The sequence below is a fragment of the Macrotis lagotis genome, chromosome 8 (genome assembly GCF_037893015.1).
Source record: "Macrotis lagotis isolate mMagLag1 chromosome 8, bilby.v1.9.chrom.fasta, whole genome shotgun sequence".
NCBI classification, from domain to species: Eukaryota; Metazoa; Chordata; class Mammalia; order Peramelemorphia; family Peramelidae; genus Macrotis; species Macrotis lagotis.
In genome coordinates this window covers 169,106,389-169,127,322 of record NC_133665.1, presented here as the reverse complement: position 1 = coordinate 169,127,322, position 20,934 = coordinate 169,106,389, and the positions used below count along the sequence as shown (strand labels likewise).

The following is a 20,934-nucleotide window of genomic DNA, read 5'->3' as shown; positions in this document are numbered from 1 at the left end:
ATGTTTCTTGACATTCACCCTTGTGTCATATGTCAGCAAGAAGAGATGTGGAAGAGCTCAAGAAATGCTTAAAAGGACAAATCTAGACTTTCCTCATTTTTAGATAACAAAAAGGCCACTTAATTTCTTTTTTTCTGCTGAACCTCCCTCCAAACACCAATCTACATTTTAGAAAAGTGACTTGGAAGCAAAGATAGCACAAGACCCTCAGAAAGTAGGCAAAAGCTATAGCTGAGTTGTTAAACAGTGACTTATAAAGAAATATTTTTTCAACCATGACCAGATTCTAGTCCATCATGCGTGGACTTTAAGAACCGCCACTGTTCAGTGCCCATACCAAAGAAGCAAGTGGAAAAAAACAACATGATCCCTGAATGCCCACCTATCGCTGATGGGAGAGTTTGCAGAGTTGAAAGAGCTTGCCCTGGAGTCAGCAGAAATGTGTGTACAGATATAACCTTAGGTGAACAAGGTGTGACCATAGACAGGGCTCTTGAGCTCTCTGCAAAGTCGGGGTGAGAATAATGGCACCAACCTCATAGTGTTGAGGATCTAATAATGAACTAGTGGGTATAAAGAACATTGCAAATCTTATTACTATATAAATATGAGCTATTATTAATACCAGAATAAAAAGGAAATTTGAAAAAAGTCCTTTCATATTCCAAAGGCACTCAATAAATATTTGCTAATTAATAGCTTGAATTGGATGTCCCATAGATATCTTTAACTCAACATGACCAAAACTGAACCTATTATCCCTCCTTCTAAGTACTCCCCTCTTTCTATTATTCCTGTCATTGTTGAGGGCACCATCATCTTCCCAATCACCCCAGGCTCAGAACTAGATGTCATTCTTTATTTCTCTCCTTTTCTTCTTTGTTTTTGTTCTCTCTTTTCCTTCTCTCACCCTCTCTATTCAATTTATTGCCAAGTTTTGCCAATTTTACCTTTATATCTCTCCTATATGCCTCCTCCCCTTCTTTGACTCTGCTACCACCCTAAAGGAGGCCAGAGAGCAAATTTTATTAATTTTATCTTCATAATATCTCTCATATATACCTTCTTCTCCCATCTGACACTGCCACCACCTCATCATTTCATAGCTTGACTGTTGTTGCAGCCTTCTGGTGTGTTCCTGCCTCAAATCTTTGTCCACTATAGTTTATCCTCAAGTGAATTGTGTTTGATCTTCCTAAAACAAATATGTCTCTCTGCTTATTGAATGGGGTAGCTCCCTATTATCTCTAGGTTCAGATAAAAAATCCTGTCTGGCACTGAAAACCTTTTATAACCTGACCCCCCCCCCATCTCTCCAGTCTTCTTATATCTTATTCTTTCCTTCCTACTCTCTGACCCATTGACATTGGTTGTCTTTTACCTCTCCCACTACCCATTGTTGTGCCTGAAATTCTCCCTCTTCTCAACTTTGCCTCCTGGCTTTCCTAGATTCTTTTAAGTCTTAATTCTATTCATTCATTCATTCATTCATTCATAAAGTCCCAGGTTCTCTTCATTCTCATGATGCCCACAGACTGACCTTCCTTAGATTCTATATTTCTACTTGTACAGATATGGAGAAGGCATCAAGGAAGAGGGTTCAACACTGAAGTCAATCCTCTTGACGTTCTTAGCCAAAGAGGGCTTCATTAATATTTTCAGGGCTACAATATGACGAATATGGAACTATGTTATACACAATTGTAAAAGTTCAACCTACATCAGAATATTCACTGTCATAATGGAGAAGAATACCTTCTGTCATGTCCCCACTGTCATGGGGAAGGGGGAAGGGAGAGAAGGGAGGTAGAAAAAAAGGGTACTCAAAAGCTTAAAAAAAATGAATGTCGAAAACTATCTTTGCATGTAATTGGAAAAATAAAATAACATTCAAAAAATACTTTCAGTCCTAGAGAGAACTCTGATTTGATCAATATTGTGAGGAACTGTGAGAAGGAGAGACCTCCGTGGGTCCTGTATCTATTGAGCATTCTGTTCTTATCCTCAGCAAATGGAATCATTGGAAGGGAGGATAAACAAACAAATAAAAATGCTGCCTGCAGATGAAATTAATACATACATGGGTTTATTCAGTTTGTAGGGGGAAGATCATTTGGTCTAATGTGTTCAAGACAAGATTTGCATTCTTTGGCACTCGAGAGGAACTTTCAACATGGATTGAGGACTGAAATTTTCATTCTTGTGGTTGTTTCAAGAATTGAAAATATTTGGCCAAGGTGCTAGTACGCAGCTTAGAGCCATTCCCAATGCTTGCTTGCTTGCTTTCCGTGCTTGAAACACTTAACTGGATTGAAATCTGGTGCATGTTTGGGGGGAGGACAGGAGGGAAGAAAAGAGAAAAAAATTAGAAAAGGAAGTAAGGGAGGAAAGGAGGAAAAAAAAAGGAAGGAAGAAAGGAAGCAAAGGAGGGTGGAAGGGAAGGGAGGAAGGAGGAAAGGAGAGAAGAAGGGAGGTAAGGAAAGATGGGAGGAAGGGAAGGAGGAAAGAAGAGAGGGAGGAAGGAAGGGAGGGAGGGATGAAAAAAGGAAGGAAGGAAGAAAAGGAGGAAGAAAGGAAGTGAGGGAGGGAAGAAAGAAAGAAGGAAGGGAGGGAGGGAGGTGGGGAAGGATGGGAGGAAGGAAGGAAGGGAGAGAGGGAGGAAAAAAGGAAGAGAGGAAGAAAAGAAGGAAGAAAGGAAGTGTGGAAGGGAGGGAAGGTGGGAGGGAGGAAAGGAGGGAGGGAGGTGGAGAAAGATGGGAGGGAGGGAAGGAGGAAAGAAGAAAGGGAGGGAAGGAGGAAGGGAGAGAGAAGGGAGAAAGGCCTAAAGTTAGAAATTCAAAGGGAAAGCCAAGGTGATATTCTGGTTAAAGATAAAATAGAGGAAGTTATTCTTCCCTTCCACACTGGGTCAATCATGTTGGCACTGCCCTTGGGAAGAAATGGAGAGCTGGCCTTGCTTCTGAGTTTGTTCACTGTCACAAGTTCTGAAGAACAACAGAGCATGGGACCCCAAAATGGACTGAAAACCACCGACATTTCCACCCCACTCTCTTTTGTACCAATAGACTGATTTTCATTTCATGAGTCCCGCCTATCGCTTAGTAGAAACATCAAGATCCCAAGTACTAACAAGGAGAGAAATGGTCTATAGGAAGAGGATCAGCAAACACCCTAAGGTTGGAAGAGTCCAGAAGACACTCCTGGGCAAAACTCTGAGAACTCTCCCATCTTATTCTAAAAATTCTTACAGAAAAAGATTCCCCTAAAGTAGGAGTCTATCATTTGGGGGAAAGGTCAAATAAACTGTTGGTATATAAATGTAATGCAATATGATTATACCAAAGATATTCTACATCCAACGAGTAAGATTACGAGATTACGAAGGCTACAAGTGACAGAGCTGGGTTTTGAACCCCAAGTCAAAGGACAAAATAACTATAGATCTAGAAGAGATCCTAGAGGCTGCATCATCTAAGGTTTCCATTTCATAGGTGAGGAAAGTGTACTTTAGGCTGTAGGATAACTAAACTGTCGACAAGGAGGCAACATCAGATGGGAGAATTTTGACCAAGGTCTTTGGATTCCAAAGTCCATGCTCTTCACCACTGTATCATACATTTCCTGAACCAAATATTAACTTCAAGTGGAAAATCCCACATAACAACAGGCTATTCATTGTGACTCTGATGAGCAGTTACTTCAGATCATATACTTTTTTTTTTAACTTCCGAGACCCTTTGAAAATTAACTGAACCTTTAGTAGCAATTGTCATCCACACAAGAGTCCACCAGGAGACATCCAGGAAGAAGTCTCATGTGAGTTTGTACTTTTTCAGAACAATCATGGAACAGAATCAGTTGAGAAACTTTTCTTTCTCTCTTTCTAATCTTTTCTTTCTTCCTCCCCCTTTTTCTGAACAAGTTGGACTTTTCTTCCCATTAGCCAAGCTTGACTGTTCTGAGCACCATCACTAGCTTGTATCAAAACGTAGAGGATTCTCAATCCCAGCACTGTCAATTCTGGCTGTCTGACAGGGGACTACTGGAGCCAGAGCCGCCGTCCTCTTCGGTGGCTGGACTTCACAGCAGAAGTAATGTGATGCCGGCCGGTGAACATTAGGGTAGGGGGGTGGGGATCAGGAAGGGAAGGAAGCCTGACAGCTGTCTGCCGAGGCTTTTCTACTTACACTTTGCCATTCCTCTGTCCTCCAAGTATACAGTGGACACGCTGGGGAGTGGCAGGTCTGCTCTGATGCCGGTCTGGTGTATAGGTTGCATTCGTTCTCCCTTGTTTTGTGGGCTCCAGTTCGGCAGTCCACATTCCTCTGTTGAACTCCTTGGCCACAGGAAGCAGAGCACTGAGGAGACAGGTACGGTAAGTAGGAGCCTCTTTATATTTTTGGTGGGGGTTGGGGAGAAGGGAGATAGGATGGAAAAGGGACTAACATTCCTAATGAAAAACTTTCTACAACTATCTTAGTTATTTCTGATATTTCCAAAGAAAGTAATCAAAGGTCATGTCTTAGTTCTAGAAAAACACATAATTTAGTGTTTGTGTGTTTTCACTGGAACCTCCAAAGTCAACATTGAAGCAAGAAATCCCAATCACTTTGTCATTGGAAATACTAAGAAGTAACTCTGAATGAAAAGAGAAAAAAAAATTGGGGACAATATTGGCATAATACGAAAATAGGAGATGTCACATCAATTGGAAAACAAAAATGATTTATGTCGGAGGATTCGGGGCACTGGAGAAGTAAAATATATTTTATAAGACTAGAGTTTCATAGCATGATTTTGAAAAAAAAAACAACCCATGGAAAAAGAAGTCGCTGAATACTTTATAGCAATGTAAGTAGAAGATATCTCCCCCATCTACTGCCTTGCAAAATGTTCTCCCACCCGATTTCTTTCTTGAATGGGTGTCTATTTACAAATATGGATATATATATATATATATTAAGAGAACAAGGGGGGAAGGAAAAAAGAAACATTTTCTTAAGTGCTTTCAGTCCTTGAAGAGATAATGTAAATCATATGGAACTAGTTTATTGACCCAACTCCACAATATAACATACTAAATCTGTAATTAATTCTTCTCTAAATTAATTTTTTATGGTTTCTTTATGGTGAGGTTCCATAATCTTGCTTGTGAGCAGGATAAGAATGATTTCTTTTTATTAAAGTTTAGACAATAAGAAAGGAAAAACATCATTTGATTAGGACAGACATCCTTGGCCATTAAAAATGTTTGCCAAACTATAGGCTATCTCCGCCTTTGTTAATGGGGCTGCCACTAACAAACATGTTTAACATGCATTAAGGCCACATACATCTGAATGGAACTTCTTAAATAATGGAATTAAACTGCTGACACAATACGAAAATTCTCTTTCAATTAGCATGCAGGAAAATTCATCATTGGGTAAGACTAATGAGAATTCACTATCAGAAAACATCATAAAGCAGAGCCAAATGAATTCCTCCAAATAATCATTTTTTCCATTACAGATACTTAGCAGTAAAAGTGCCCTTCTTTAGAAGGCTGCCCATGCATCCAATTTATTCAAATGCTTCCCACGTGAACACTGATATGACTGTCAACCTTTAAAGGTTTATAGGAAAGCTAATTGGATAACGGGCAAAGATTATGAATAAGCCTGGATAGCATTACCTGAGGCTGAACCATGGAAATAGGAGTTAATACATCTGGAGCACACAAAGAATTGGGCTTTTGAGGCCAATTTTACTCCCCAGAGATGGTGGGGATGAAGGGATATGAAGTCTGTATTACCAAAAACAAAGAATCTGCTGGAAAGAGGATGTTTAAGGTCCATATAACAAGTATAACAGGCCATGCTGTTGGGAAACTACTTTGCCAATGTCAGAAATCCCATTGAAGGTAGAGGGCAAAACGAAAAACAAACCATTTGGCCAACATTCAACTGGAATATTGCATCTTCAATGAAAAAGGCAGTCATGTTCCAGAATGAATTGCCTGAGTAATAACCCATGTCAAGCAAAACTCTATGTAGATTTCTGCAAAATGGCAAACATGTGGCTGGAATCTTAGCCCAAGATTTATTCTTAGGCTGAAACCAAAGCCTTAAAAATGTCTTTATAACTAAAAGGAAAAAAACAAATTGTGATAAGTTTTAAAGAGTAAGGGGCATACATGCTAATAATATTCTAGCATTACCTTTTTTTACAAAAGAGTTCAAAGGAAATAATAAATTTTAAATGCTTTCCAAATTTTTAAACAATATACAAATTCTTTACTTTTTGTTTCCTTTCTAAAGAGTGGAGTCCATACCTGTGATATCAGTTATTTAAAGGGCCTTAGTAAAAACTCCTCTCACTGCCCATTCAATGGCAATTCCCTTCAAAGGTCATATTGTTAGAGATGCTTGGAAGCATTAGGAAAGTCCGTGACTTTCCCATGGTTACAGGGGTTTTATATGTCAGAGGTACAACCAAATATTTTGTGACCTCTTCCAGATACTATACCATGCCCCATCTCTTCTGGTCAGTGATTTCTGCTATTATTCTTCTGCTAAAGGTCAATTTTCTGGTACAACTCTTTTTGAGTCTATAACTTGTATATTACCAATGCTAAACTATGTTCTAGAAGTGTCTATGCTTCTAACTTAAGAAAATATTCATTTAAGGTTGTAAAGTGAAGATAATAAGCTGAACCATGTATTCTTGTCCAAATTCATGTGCTGAAAATGCAGCAAGTGGCAGAACCAAAAAACAAATGAAATGATGGGAATTTGGGGCTTCAGCAAATGAAGTCAAGGAAGATTTCTGTTTATCAATTTCATGGTCATACATTAGCCAAAGATCAAAAAAGTCCAAAAGATAAAAGTGAATCTTTAAAGGAAAAAATCAGCTATATTTCAAAAATGCCAAAAGCCATTTGGAGAAGTAATGACTAGTAGACAATTTCACATAATTACAAATGCCCAGCAAGGACTTGCTGAATATTGCGTCTGACCTCTATAATGGTTTCAGAGTTGGGGTGTGTGAGGTCGGGTGCCCTGTATTACACTACGTATTGTTACAACCATTTCCATGGCATGGGTGGTCCATTTTGGGTTCCCACTGAGTTCTCAGTAGCTAATTCCAAAGCCTTTCTAAAGAAAGGACATTAAAAATATATCAAAACCAACCAGACTTAGCATGATCCTGCTGCCTAGATAGGGGGTTGTCTTTTATGAATTTTTAGCTAGTTTGTAGAGGAAAATTCTAAAATTGGGAAAATGGACTGCAGTACCAAAGGGCCAGCCTCCTAACATTACAAATGACTGATGATGTAGTTTGCAAAGTGTTTTGTTGTTAGTTCATAACTACTGAACTGTGAGAACTAAGTGCATGTCTCCAAATTTTCCACCTAGCAACAGTGGTATCCCTAAATCACTGACTTTAGAGGGAAGTAATACATTTGATTTAAGGCAGAGAGGGAACTTAGATTTGAATGGTGTCTGAGGAGGAATCGAAGGCCTCTAAGGTCACTTCTAGCTCTAAATCTGTGATCCCTATTCAGCAATCTTCTTTTGACTCCACATCCATTAATCATATGTAGAAAAGTACCAGAAAAAATTTTTCTGTAAAAAATCTTAGAGAAATCGAATCATAGAAATTCAAAAAATAATTGGGCCCTCAATTTCCTCATCTGTAACTGGTTGAATGAGATAACATCAGTTTCCTGAATCTATAAATTAGGATATGGACATTTTTAGAAGAGAATGATGTTGACATGGAAGCCATTAGAGTTCTGATTAAGGATACGAACAACCATCATTCCAGAGGACTAAAGAACAAACATGCAATCCACCTTCTTCCAGAAAGGAAGGAGGGCTTAAGATGGACTATAATTGTAGAAAGTTGAGAGATTTTTAGACATGGCAACGTGAAAATTAATTTTGCTAGGCTATGCAAATTTGTTATCAAGATTTTCTTTTTTCCTCATTCAATTGGAGGGAAGCAGTGCTAGAAATAAATAATAAATGTTTGTAAAAATAAATTTCAAAGGACTGTTTAGAAATGTCTTTTGAAGCTGGATGGGACCTCAATCTAGTCATAGGATTGTAGATTTGGATTTGGAAGGGGTTCCATTATTTTCTATCTGAGGAAACTGAGGTGAACATACAGTCTAAGGTCATACATTGAGTAAGCTCTGGAAGGGAGATATGAACCCAGGGCTTCAGTTTCAGAATTCCACACAACCTTCTTTTCATGGTACCAACCTATTTGCTTACTCCTGTACTTGCCTATTCTTACATCAAAAGAGTCAAGTCAGGATAAAAGATAATTGTCATAATTTAAGCAAAGTTAAAGTAAACCAGGCAATGTTTTCATCAATTAACTAATTACAAAACTATGTTTGTGGGGAAGTGTGGGACAGAAGGAAGATTTGTCTCTATTATCTGACAAACCAAACCGTCTTCCTCCAAACCTTCATTCTATATATGTGTTGATACAAGTAAGGTGCATGCAACATAGTATGTACCTCTTTAAATGAGAATGAGGAAACTACTAATGCAAAGACTTTGCTATCAGGTACCAGCTGAACCACCTCATGGCTTCAGTGGATGAGATTTTGGTTCTTGGTTTGAAACCATGAGTCTTAAACCCTGCCTCATTAAAAATGTGGCCAAGAGTACTGCTTGCAACACAGTGGAAGGTGAATACTCCCTTTTCACATAAAAGAAAATTAAAAGGAGAACCTCAGACACTATATTTATTTCCTTGTCAAAGATCAAACACAGAAGTGGGGCCTCCTTGGCTTCAATAAGAAGGAAGATAAATGAATGACAGAGACCCTTATCTCAGAAAGGGGACAGCAGTTAGAGGAATTTTAAATCTTAATCAATGTGTCAGTGTTGCTTGTGTCAAAAAGTCTGTACGACCATATTCTAATTTGATGACTTCCGGCTCAACATTTTATAAATAATTGTTTTCTTCTTAGCAGTCCTCCTAAACCTAATGATCTATATTCTATTTTGAATCCTCAAGGGAGGCAAGATAGTGTAGTTTTGGGGTTCTGGGGACTTAAAATATTTTGATCACTATATTTCACTTATAATTATCTTCCTTTTGCAATCCCATGTATTTTATTTCATGCATTTAAATACATTATTCTCAGAAGAGATCACAAGTATCCCAGACTGCCAAAAGGGTCTAACCATGACTTCCAAGGTACCTGATAGATAGTAGACCCATGCTGGCTGCGTGGCTATGGGAAGTCATGCTCCCCAGACAAAACTATAAGACCATAAGTCAGAGAAGAATCACTGATCCCCATCATTGGAGAGTTTCCTCACACCAACAAAATCTCAGGGGTAGGAAACTTGTTCCCCTGAACCCCCCCAATGATATTTTTTTTCCAAACATTCTCCAAAAGCTAATAATCACAATTATCTTTCTAATTGCTGTCAAAGTACAATTGCATTGGAATAATATAGGTAATAAAAATGTATGCCAAATTTCCATGAAGAATAAAATGTTCTAATAATTCAACTTCCAAAACAATAAACTGTTCAAAATCACTGTGCTGGATGAGGTGGTGGCTGAGAAATGTTTTTCAAAATCCTCGATTAAAAAAAAGGGGGATGAGGATGAGGTTTTAGGGATGATGGGGATCCTGAGTTTGCAGTGAAGCTCTTTTCCTATAAATGGCTCATTTCTTTTTTTTCAAGCTTAAGATTTTAAAATGTATAACAATTCAAAACAACTTTAAGGAAGCTTTAAAATCATTTTTTCTCATTTCTGTCTCTAAAACACTGCATCTCAATAGTTTTGTTTTTGGTTTTTGGTGGATTTTAAAGTTAGGCAGAGGCTAACTTGCATCTTTACAAACTTTATTATCACTCTCACTTTTTGCTACAGAGAGATTATGTTAATGATTCAACTCAGTATCAAATGGCAGATGCACTTCAGATGAAAAGAGCCCTCAAAAAAGCAGATTAAAATCAATAATTCTGAATAGCTGAGGCTAAGGAGGAATTGTTGTTCTTGTTTCCTAAGTGTGGGAGTCTCTACAAGTTTCAGGTCAGCTCATTAGCATGCCAATATTCCTCCAGTGGTCGGGCCACCTTTCCCTTAATATGACAGGATTCTAATTCATTCCAGGTCCTTTCTCAAAGAATACAAATGGACTCCCACTGCACAGCAGCTTGACCTGCGTGTTTTGATCATTCATTCCAACAAATCAAATCAACGCATTGTAAAGCAGACCAAAGTCCGTTATATGACTGAGTTTACTTTGTTAGCTCCAGAAATTATTTCCATAAGCCATTATTTCTTAACAGGTGAAGGTCTTTTCCAGGGGAGTACATTCCTTGTAATCCTTTTATCTACTGTCATTTCCCAGTGGTAAGCCTAATGATCAGAAATGCGTGGGAGATTTCTGCTTACCCCTACAATTTCAGAGCGTCTAGAAATAAAGCTGTGCTTACCAATAATGAGTAAAAGATTCTTTTACTCTCTTTTCTATAATATAATAATAATAGTAATGATTTTTGAAAGCCTTTCAGAGTAAACATGTAGCTAAGAGTACAAATTGTAAATCATAAGGAAAAGTGATGGGGCATGAAACTTTATAGTATAAACTAATTAATGGGGGATCTTAAATAATGTTCTCCAGGTTCAGAGACCAGAAACCAACCACATAGATAAATGTTAGAAAAAAATAAAACAATTAAGGAAGGATGGGCCATGAACCAGAGTAAGAATCAAATCTGGCTGAGAGGGATCAGCTGATTCTTTGAATGTTCGATTTTTGAAAAATAGATTGATCATTCATTAGGATAAAGGCTTAAGCAGGATTAAAGGGGCTTTGCATGGACAGTGAACAAACCCATGTGTTTATTTTTCTTGAGTGGAGCAAACGTGGGGGGAGGCCTAGTCGCAGAGATGGAAAATCTAAGAGGATTAGAAAATGGATAGAAAACCTGAAATGGGTAGGGGAAAAAAAAAGATCTGAGCAAGACTGAGAGAAAATGTGAGCTTTCAGCAATAGAGTTAGGGGAAAAAATATGATATGGCTTCAGTTTGACAAAATCTCAGAGGTTTGCTCTTTTTTGCAAAATGTCAGCAACTCAGCCCCTAGAGTTCATTTCTTTTTTCATTTTGAAATTGATAATGCCAAATCATTCTCATGTTAATGTAGTCATATCCCAATATATTTTAGGTCCTGTTTAACAATGTGGAACCTCTAGAAGAGTCTTTATCAGAGGCTATGTCTTGGGGCCCTTTGCTGGTCAACCTATTTAATTTTTCATCTCCTGATGCACAGACAAACCCATTACATCTTTTCAATTGAGGGAAAGATCATTTAAAGCTTATATTGTTTTCAGAGAGCTTCATTACTTTTAAGTACACACAGTAATGAAAATCAAGGAAGTTATGATGCCAAATAAAGACTAGTATTCTTTCAGGGGGTCTGTTTTAAGAAATTGATAAAGAGGATTGAAATTGGCTTACCAGTTGCTCCCATACACATGGAAATATCTAAGAAACTTGGAAAAGTCTCTTCTCTTTTTATTTTTTAGGTTTTTGCAAGGCAATGGGGTTAAGTGGCTTGCCCAAGGCCACACAGCTAGGTAATTATTAGTGTCTGAGGCTGGATTTGAACTCAGGTACTCCTGACTCCAGGACAGGTACCCTATCCACTGTGCCACCTAGCTACCCCAAAAGTCTCCTCTCTTAAATAGGATAAAATCCCCCTTTCATCTTATTTGCAGTGATCATTTTCTTAGCAAATTCTGTCTTGAAGGGGTTCAAAATTCAAGCCAGCTCCTGGCCAGCTAAATGGCTCCCCATTCTAAATTAGGTTATGACTCAATGAATAGGAATTTTCTGAAAGACCTGCTCCCTCTTCCACCCCACTTGGGAAGAACATCAACAGACCATGGAAGAACCATCACCTCCATTCTTTGGTCCCAGTGATTCAATCAAGGAAGGCTACATAGATGGGAGGGGAGAAGTCATCGCTCACCTGGCTCCAGGCTCCAGCCTTCCACTTGGGACATCTTCCTCCTCTGCACTTTCTTTGCCCGTTAGGCTTAGCCAGATGCTTACAGTAATCACTCTCTAAATGTTTTCCATCTTTTGTCATGCAGTATACATTTCGTTGTTTATGGCCCCGACCACAAGAGACAGAGCACTGGAATATAAAGCAAGGGCAGTGGGTTTTTTCATCAATTCATCAGTCATTCAACAACCATTTAGTAAAAACCTACTGTGCCACACACTGTGCTAGAAGCTGACGGTACAAAGACAAAAGGGAGACAATCCTGCCCTCAAAGAGTTTATAGTCTATAAGGAAAAATGACATGTACACATATAAGCAAGAATAAGATAGATAAAAAAATAAGGTAATTTCCAGGTTCCAAAGGGGTGTCCACAATTTGGGATGGGGAATTAGGAAAGGCTTCACATGGGGAGGAAAGGGTAGCAGGAGAACCCAACTTCTAAGAGATGGAGGTGAGGAGGCGGAGCATTCCAAGCAAGGTGCACAGATCCTCGTGTACAGGTAAGAGAAGGAAAAAGAATGTTGTATGATAGGAACAGTAAGACGATCATTCTGTCTGGATTCTAGAGTGTGTAAAAGGGAGTCATGAGCAATGTGTATCTATCTACAAAACATATATGTCAGTGTATTCACATATACAAGCACACACATGTGCATATGTACACAAATACACAATATTAATACATGTGCCCACATGCAATTTTTATATAGTAAATAATTCTGGAAATGCAGGAAGGAGCCCCAATGTGAAGAGCTTTCAATAGGATATAGAGGAATTTGTAGTTTTATCCGGAAACACTAACAAGCCATAGGAACTTCTTGAGCAGGTAAGTTCCATATGTGGTAAGTTCCATACGTGGTCAGACCTGGAGTTTAGTATGATCCCTTTGGCAACTGTGTGGAAGTATGGGGTTTCACAAAACCAATGAAACAAAGAATGAGGTCTTTTCAGAGCCACCAAGCCCCATTTCCCCACCATTTTTATTGGATCCTTTGCCTCTGAGACATCTGAAAAAGCTAAGCAGCCTTTTCTCTAGTATTTTTGTAAAGTGCATTACAGGAATCCTCTCCTTTGAGACTCTCAATGACTGCAAAATAGTTGCTACATTTTGTAGCTGTGGAAACAGAGACTCCAAGGGATTAATCAGCTTGCCCAAGGGTGCATGTGTTTGGAAGTGAGACCTTCTGATTACAAACTCAATGCTCTATCTGCTGCTCCAACCTGCCTCCTAACCCATGGTTAGTATTATGAAAGAAAACATAGATTGAGAGCCTGGGAGAAATGAATCCATGGCCAAACAGGAACAGTGTTTATTTCTTTTTAAGTTGCATTTCTTTTATCAGAAGAAAATTTTTAAATATGAAAAAATTACACTTTAGTGTAGGGGATAGAGCAAGGCCTGGATTCAAATCCAGCCTCAGACACTTAATAGTCCTGTGAACCTGGGTATGCCTTCTCTCATCTATACAATGAGAGGGTTGGATTCAATGGCTTTCAAGGTCCCTTCTAATACTAAATTGAAATTCGTATGTCTCTTACTGACTGCTCATTTTTGTCTTTGCTTTTCATCAAAAAACAATCCTCCCACTAGAAGAGGAAGAAAAGTAAGTGTCTTGAGGGCAGGAACTGTTCCAGATGTCTTGATTTTGTCTTTGTAACTCCAGTATCTCATGCTGGGCAAGTACATAGTAGGCATTTAATAAATATTTGTTGAATGAATGAATGAATGAATGAATGAATGTCTGCCTGTTTCAAAAGTCAGCTACAGATCCATTTTATAAATGTCATTAGCTACCTCCTAATTAAACATCTAAAAGAATCTTCTTAGTCATTTTCCAGAGGGAAAAAAGCTCTGAGTCTCTAAAGTCTGCAGTTGGAAATCCAAAGGAAATGAGGTGAAAAGGACGCTTAGAATCCAGAGGCACAAGGAGCAGGTAAGTCAGTGCCAAACTCGGTCAGGGAGGCCCTCACTTCCACCTCAATCTGCAGGTTCATTGAACCCTTTCAAATGTGACCATGTCTGACATGTCGACTGACCCTAAGCAACGGGACTTTGATTTCAGCTTAGGCTCCTTTGGAAGGTTTAGGAATCAAAGGGTTTGTGGAGTCAGGACAAGAATTTCAGATGACAGGTTCCTGTAGAATTACTCAAGTGCTTTCCCCAGATGAATGCACTGTGAGCCTCAACTTCCATTTCCTCATTAAGGATTACAGAAGTCATTAAAAGCCTGCTCATAAGCCGACTGGTTCAGATTTTCTTTGCATGCTATTTTCAATATCATCAACCCTTCTCCACTTCCCTTTGGGAGTGAAATGAGTAAGAAGAAGGAGGAATATGGGAAAATGTCTTTCAGCAGATTTTAAGGGTCATTACCTTCCCTCCATTCCCTAAGCCTTCAGAATTTCTGTGCTTTAACTAACTTATAATAGATAATAATGATAATAGATATATAAACAACAATAATGATAATAATAATAAAATATATTTTTCTACAGAAACAAAGTTACATCCAACATTAGAGATAGGAGTGGATCTGTGGTTTCATTCACACAGGGAACATGTGAAAGAGGAAACCCCTTTTATTACTGCCAATTTATACCCTTTCAACATCTCATAGTTTTAGAAAATTCTTTAGAGCACTAAAAGGTTAATTAACTTGCCATGACCATTCCACAATTATGTGTCAGAAGCAGACCTTGAACAATCTCCAAGATACAGGAATTAGCTTTCTCTGCCCACTGTGCTATATGGTCTTTTGTAAAATAGATAAAGTAGCTACAGCTACCCATGAATCTTTGTTGAAAGTTGGAGGAACCCCACAAATACACATTTAACAACAATTCTTAGAAAACCAAAAAAAATGCTACTTTTAATTAGTCGAATACAGATTTGAACTCAGGAAGATGAGACTTTCTGACTCCAGGTCCTTTCCTGTATGTCCTGGTGTCATCTAGCTCCTCTGTCCTAATTTAGTCACAAACTAATGACTTAACCTCAAACAAATTCTTCTACTTCTGTGTGCTTCAGTTTTTCATGTTTAAATTGTAGGGGTTGTATGTGATAAAGTCTGAGATCTCCTCCTCCAGGCCTGAAATCCTGGGTTTCAAAGCAGAGGAAGGAAAGGACTCCACGTCTATACCAAAGCAGTCTTCTTGCCCGGATCCTATGGAGAGGTTGCTTATTTGTTGAGACTATGACAAAAAAATCTGAGAAATCAAAATTCTTGTAGCTTCAATGAAAAAAAAAAGAACACTAAAGGAAGTCAGCATTTTTTTTTATCTATAAAGCAAGGAATGGGATCTTCATGGTGTACCAAAGAATGAGATAAAGGGTGCCTCAATATAGGCACAAGAGAGCTAGATTGATGTTGGGTATGTTTAGCTCATTTTTACAAGTTTTTCAGCAAGAGAATGAAAAAAAAAGAATATTGTCTGCAGCATTTAAATGATCCAACCATCAGATCCTCAGTCATGGCTTAGACATGGTTCAATTTCATCACCCTGTTAATCAAAATCATTTTGTCTTACTAAAATTGAATGTCTCATTATCTAATCATCTGTGGTCTCATGATGATATCACCAAAGAGGAGGAAAATGGGTAGCAGAAACCAGAAAGAGCCAAAAAGTTTAGGGTAGTTGGATTAGAGCTTAGCATACTTTCCAGACTGAGCGAAGCATACTCCAAGGCAGAATGCAAACATGCCCTTAAAGTGTTTCGTCCACCACCCAGTTGGAACTGAATGTGTTTCATTTACCAACTATTCATTCATAAAAAGTCAATGGGATCAAACTACCCAACACATATCTTTACAATCTGGACATTTGATGGCACTCCATTTATGAATAATTCTCAATTTAAGGACAGTCTCAAGAATCATTGAAATGTAAAGGACCCTACTCAGGCCTCTGACTGCAGGGGAAATGAGTAATATTAGTGTCATTATCGACAATAACCAAACGTAGGCACTCCAGTAACAATAACACTAAATGATTGAATGAATTAAAAAGCATTTTATGCGCTGTGCCAACCACTATGTTAAGTACTAGGGATACAAAAAAAAAAAGGAAAAACCTGGAGATGAGATTTAAATGATTTCCCAATTTGATTTATTAAGAGTTTTAAAATCTGGCTTACAGAGAGCCACTAGGGGCTCTATCAGGAATTTTAGAGGCTTCTATCCAGAATAGTAATTCTATCAAGAATTTTAGAATTCTTGATAAATCTCTCTGTCTTTCTTGATTTCTCTGTTTAACTGTACATTTAGTTTAAACAGAAGTTGCCAGAGAAAAAGGAATGCATGCTTAAGGATCATTCATGTTTCCATTTGGCTCAATTTGTTAAGACCTATACAAGATTAGGAAATTTTCAAGATACCTAATCTGATGGCAAACACTTTCCTTTTAAGTCTTGATTTCTAAAGTACTAAGAAAGAGAGGCAGCTGTTATGGAAACTTTTCATGTTTTTTTTTTTTTTTAATAGACCTATTTTCTTAGGGGTTTTTTTTTAAGTGATCAAATAAATGCAAGGACCAGATACTAAAATTTTAGGAAAGCCTCTCTAGACTTTTTTCAAATCCTTTCCAAGACGCTTCCCTTTGCATCTATTCATGCCATAGGGGGAAAAAAAGCTAAATTCAGCCAAGTGTGTTAATGGAAGTTTATCAGGGAATGCTGTCTCTGAGGAACATTTCATACCCAGTGCTGAAATAGTCTCTTCATTAGCCAAAGAATTCTGAAAGCTTTCCATATCTGGAAAAAAAGCTCAACTTGTTTCTCTCTCTCTCTCTCTCTCTCTCTCTCTCTCTCTCTCTCTCTCTCTCTCTCTCTCTCTCTCTCTCTCTGTATTTCTGACTCTCTCTGTGTGTTTCTGTCTGTCTCTCCCTCTTTCTCTGTCTCAGTCTCTCTCTTTCTTTGTATTTCTGACTCTCTCTCTGTCTCTCTCCCACTCTCTCTGTGTGTTTCTGTCTGTCTCTCCCTCTTTCTCTGTCTCAGTCTCTCTCTGTCTCTGTCTCTCTTGCCATCCCCAGTCTGCCAATTCCATTCATCTTCTTCCTTCTCTCCCTCCCTCCCTTTCTTCTCTCTCTCCTTCCTTCCTTTTCTCTTTCTCTGCCTCCTCTGCTACCTTCCTTTCTCTTCTTGCTCTCTCTCCCACCCTTCTCCCCATTTCTTTCTGGTTGGTTTCCAAACAATGTAATCTTTGCCTGTACACTTTCAGAAACATCAAGGTCAGTCCCACATGCCTGTGTGTCTTTCATGCTTTTGTTTATGGGAAGGAGTTCAAAGGATTGGGTGGAATGTCAGGCCTTTCTCAGATGATGTATTAACACTTTACACAAACCTTGGTTCAAGAGTTAGAAACGCCTCCTTTTCAACTAAACTCAGGGCTACGGAAAACAAAAGTTAATGGTGGGTCTCTTATGACCTTATTCAGCACCAAAGGCTTCCTTGGACTTCAAGGGGGGCTCCAGAAGGGGGTAATTGCAGGCCAGGGGTTTCCCGCTGGTACTTCTACTGTTAGTTTTGATTTCTTCAAGTCTCTTCACTTAGGCTGGTGAGGACTTATTGTCTCTTAGGAATAGGAGTAAACTTTAGTCTCAAGTTGGCTACGTGCAGAAAAGGAGGAGGGGGTCTCGATAAACTGAGTCATTCTGAAGCTCAGTTCCTCTATATCTCCAGATGACACAGGTTATTTGGGAGATGGGAAGAACAAGATAAGCCAGAATTATGGTGGGACAATAGGTCAAATAGGTAAGGGGGGTTAGACTATAGCTTAACAGGAAGGAACTGGGGTGTGGAGTGGGTTAGGCAGTAACAGGAAATTGGGTGGAAATTTTGGGAAATTAGAATCCTCCTGCACCCATTATTTGTTGGGTGACAAACTGAGTCACCAGGAAGGAAGTCCTGAAAAGAAGGAATTTTTGTCACAGTTAAAAGGGACCTGAGGCTGTTTAGTACAACCTCAACCAGAATCAGAATCTTTTTCACAAGGAACTCAACAAGTGAACCGTTGGTCTTTGAAGACCTCCAGGGAGGGAGAAGATACTTCCTCCCAAGGTATTTTGCTCCATTTCTGATCAGCTCTAAATTGTGAGTATTTCCAGCCATTCTACCTCAGTTTTTCCCTGTGAGTTTCCATTGCTTTCTAGTTCTACCTTTTAGAGCTGAACTTTCTAATTCTTTTTAATCCCTGTTTCATATAACCTGCCAAATTCTTGAGGCTAAACTGTCTTCTCTGGCTCTCTCTGATTTCTAGAGATGCTGATTTCCATATATCTGTATCACTCAAAACTAAGTATGAGGCAATGGATTTGCCAGCTGCCAAGGTCCCTTTCAATTCTGAAACTCTTTCCCCTTCTCTGGACTCTCTCCCTCCCCCCTTTTTTTTCCTTCTCTCTCTCCTCTCTTCCAAGCCCTCTCCTCCTGCTCCCATTTCTCCCTCTCTCTCTTCCTGTCCCCCTTTCCTCTGTTTCTCTCTCTTCCTCTCCCCCCTCCCCCAAGCGTGTGATCCTAAGAATTAGAAAAGATGCATCTAAGGAACGTCCTTCTGATATGCAAAATCAAACTCTTGCAAAACACTCAGAAACTCCTCATTAGTGTATTCAAATGGTGATTTTTGAATGGCCAGAGTCTAAAATGACTCTTGTGAGTCTCATATCCAGGGGGATAGTTTCACTTCTGCAGTCTATCTGCCATTACCAGGGATGCCATGAAGCCAGACCATATTACACTATTTCCTCCTGAACATCAAAGGGACAGTTCACCACCTCCACTGACTATGGAAATATCCAGTAAGTCCAAAGAATAAAGTTATTGGGGTTCAGATGTTAGTTTGCTGTGCTTTATAGAAATGTTTTAAATGATGAGCACATTGACATTTGATAGTTTGAGAAGTTGGTAACTAAAAGTATTTGTATATTATCATCCTTATATATTAATATATAATTTAATTAAAATATATAATATATATAATTAAAATATAATATATCAATATATTGATCCTATGCATTAAATAGCATATTAATTATTCATTTAATTATTAATTAAATAATATGTTAATAAGTATATATTTTGCAACTTGGCATATATTTTAACAAAGAGAAGCAGTGTGGGATAATGGCTATGGATCTGGCCTTAAAATCAGAAAAACCTAGTTCAAATCCTGCTTCCAAGATCTAGTCCATATGTGATTCTGGGTAAGTCATAACCTCTCAGTGGCCCAAACAACTCTCTAAATTACTGAGCTGCAAGAGAAAAGGGATTTCTTTGCTGAGAGATCAGCATTGTGGTGAAATCACAGATCAGAAACAGACAAACTAACTCAAAGTCATCCAATATGAACAAAACTGGCTGAAGGTAAGGGCAAAAAACCATGGTTTGTGGAGTTGAGAAGCCCAGCAGAGAGTAAAACAATAGTTAAATGTGAGAGACACAATCACTTCTCCACAATGACTTATGTGTCATCCATAAGTCATGGGGGCAGATAAGGGAAGCATCATAGAATCACAGATGTAGAATGGAAAGGACCTTCAGAAGTCATCTATTACAATTCCCTTATTTTACAGATGAGGAACTTGAGGCTACAAGAAGCTAGGTGCCTTGCCCACAGTCACAAAGTCAGTGTTCAAAGGAGAATTTGAACTCGGGTCCCTTTTACTATAGTCATTGACTATACCACATGACTGGATGAGTTCCCAGCTCTCAAATCCAAATGAAGGCAGGCAAGTCCCAGTGATCATTGCTCTGAATCTAATTCTTTCTTTACAATGTTGTTAGCTTCCCTGGAGACAACGTGTTATAAAAGAGGAAAACCAAATTTCCCCCAAGACTGAGCTACTACTCCTTTTACATGTTTTTGCAAAGTTTAACCTGTGGCTACCAGAGAACCATTGAGTAAATCATGTAGGTAATGAATTGTTCTTCTTGGGGGTCTGCCACAAATGACCCCTCTAGCTAACCAGAAAACAACCAGAATAGAATGACAATGCTGTATCTGCTTCATTTACCTACAACTGGTGGTCATTTTAAAGACAGGAGTGGTAGAAGACCAATGGTAATTGATTCTATTGGCTTAGGGAGATGAAAAACAGAAAATTCAGCCAAATTCTGGATTATATCAGCCCCAAGGTGGTAGCCATCCATTCCATAGTGCTCTTCTAATTTTTTAGAGTGCCAACTAATGGGCAAATTACTATTCTAGGTAAGAGAAACAAAGAATAAGTCTCAATCATAGGCTCATAGACCTAGAGCTAAAAGGTTCCTTGGAGGCCATTTAGGACACTCCCTCTTTCTTTTAACAGATGATGAAACTGAGGCTGAGGGAAATTAAGGGACTTGCCTGAGGAAAAACAAGTAATACTTATCAGACTCTCCAGATGAGTAGGAATAAAGACAAGAGCAATGGGTAAGAAACCAATCCTTAGAGTGTGCTCTAATTCTGCATAAATACACACACACACACATATTTAATATGCGTTTATGACCATGGACATATACACTGTATACTCATATATACACATATATGTTGGTCCCAAATATGCCATTATCTCTCACAATATCCTTATCATGCACTGTCCATTGCTTTAAAACCTTGAAATACTGACCACACACACACAAATACATCATACATGTATATTGTCTGCATGTATATACATGTTAGTATGTATGTTTTCTATATGTGTATAGATGGAGGCAGCTAGGTAGTTTAGTGGTTAGAGTACTAGGAATGAAGTTAAGAAGACCCGAGTTCCAATCTGGATTCAGATTGATCATACATATGATCTGTGTGACCCTGGCTAAGTCACTTAATCTCTGTTTTCCTAATTTTTTAAATTTTCTAATTGGGGAAGGGAATGGCTAACTATTCTAGTATCTTTTCAAGAAAACTCCATATGGGGT

General features: G+C 38.5%; 1 protein-coding gene and 1 long non-coding RNA gene across 23 annotated transcripts in view; one reads left to right on the top strand and one right to left on the bottom strand.

Annotated features, from left to right (window-relative positions):
• The window catches only part of ADAMTS9 (ADAM metallopeptidase with thrombospondin type 1 motif 9), a 190,898-nt gene that overhangs the window by 41,473 nt on the left and 128,491 nt on the right, over nt 1-20,934 (bottom strand). For all 5 annotated transcript variants that reach the window (XM_074198810.1, XM_074198811.1, XM_074198812.1 and 2 more), the window contains 2 exons: nt 12,002-12,169; nt 4,188-4,358 (listed from right to left, as the gene is read on the bottom strand). In XM_074198810.1, coding sequence (XP_074054911.1) covers nt 4,188-4,358; nt 12,002-12,169 — 339 coding nt within the window. The remainder of the gene's footprint in view (nt 1-4,187; nt 4,359-12,001; nt 12,170-20,934) is intronic.
• Nucleotides 3,606-20,934, top strand: part of LOC141496339 (uncharacterized) — a 33,814-nt gene continuing 16,485 nt past the window's right edge. For 5 of the 18 annotated variants that reach the window (XR_012471012.1, XR_012471018.1, XR_012471023.1 and 2 more), the window contains exons 1-2: nt 3,610-4,091; nt 4,214-20,440. This is a non-coding gene — a long non-coding RNA (uncharacterized LOC141496339). Of the gene's footprint in view, nt 4,122-4,213; nt 20,441-20,934 lie in introns of all 18 variants that reach the window. The other 13 variants (XR_012471028.1, XR_012471016.1, XR_012471020.1 and 10 more) reach the window with 12 other exon arrangements.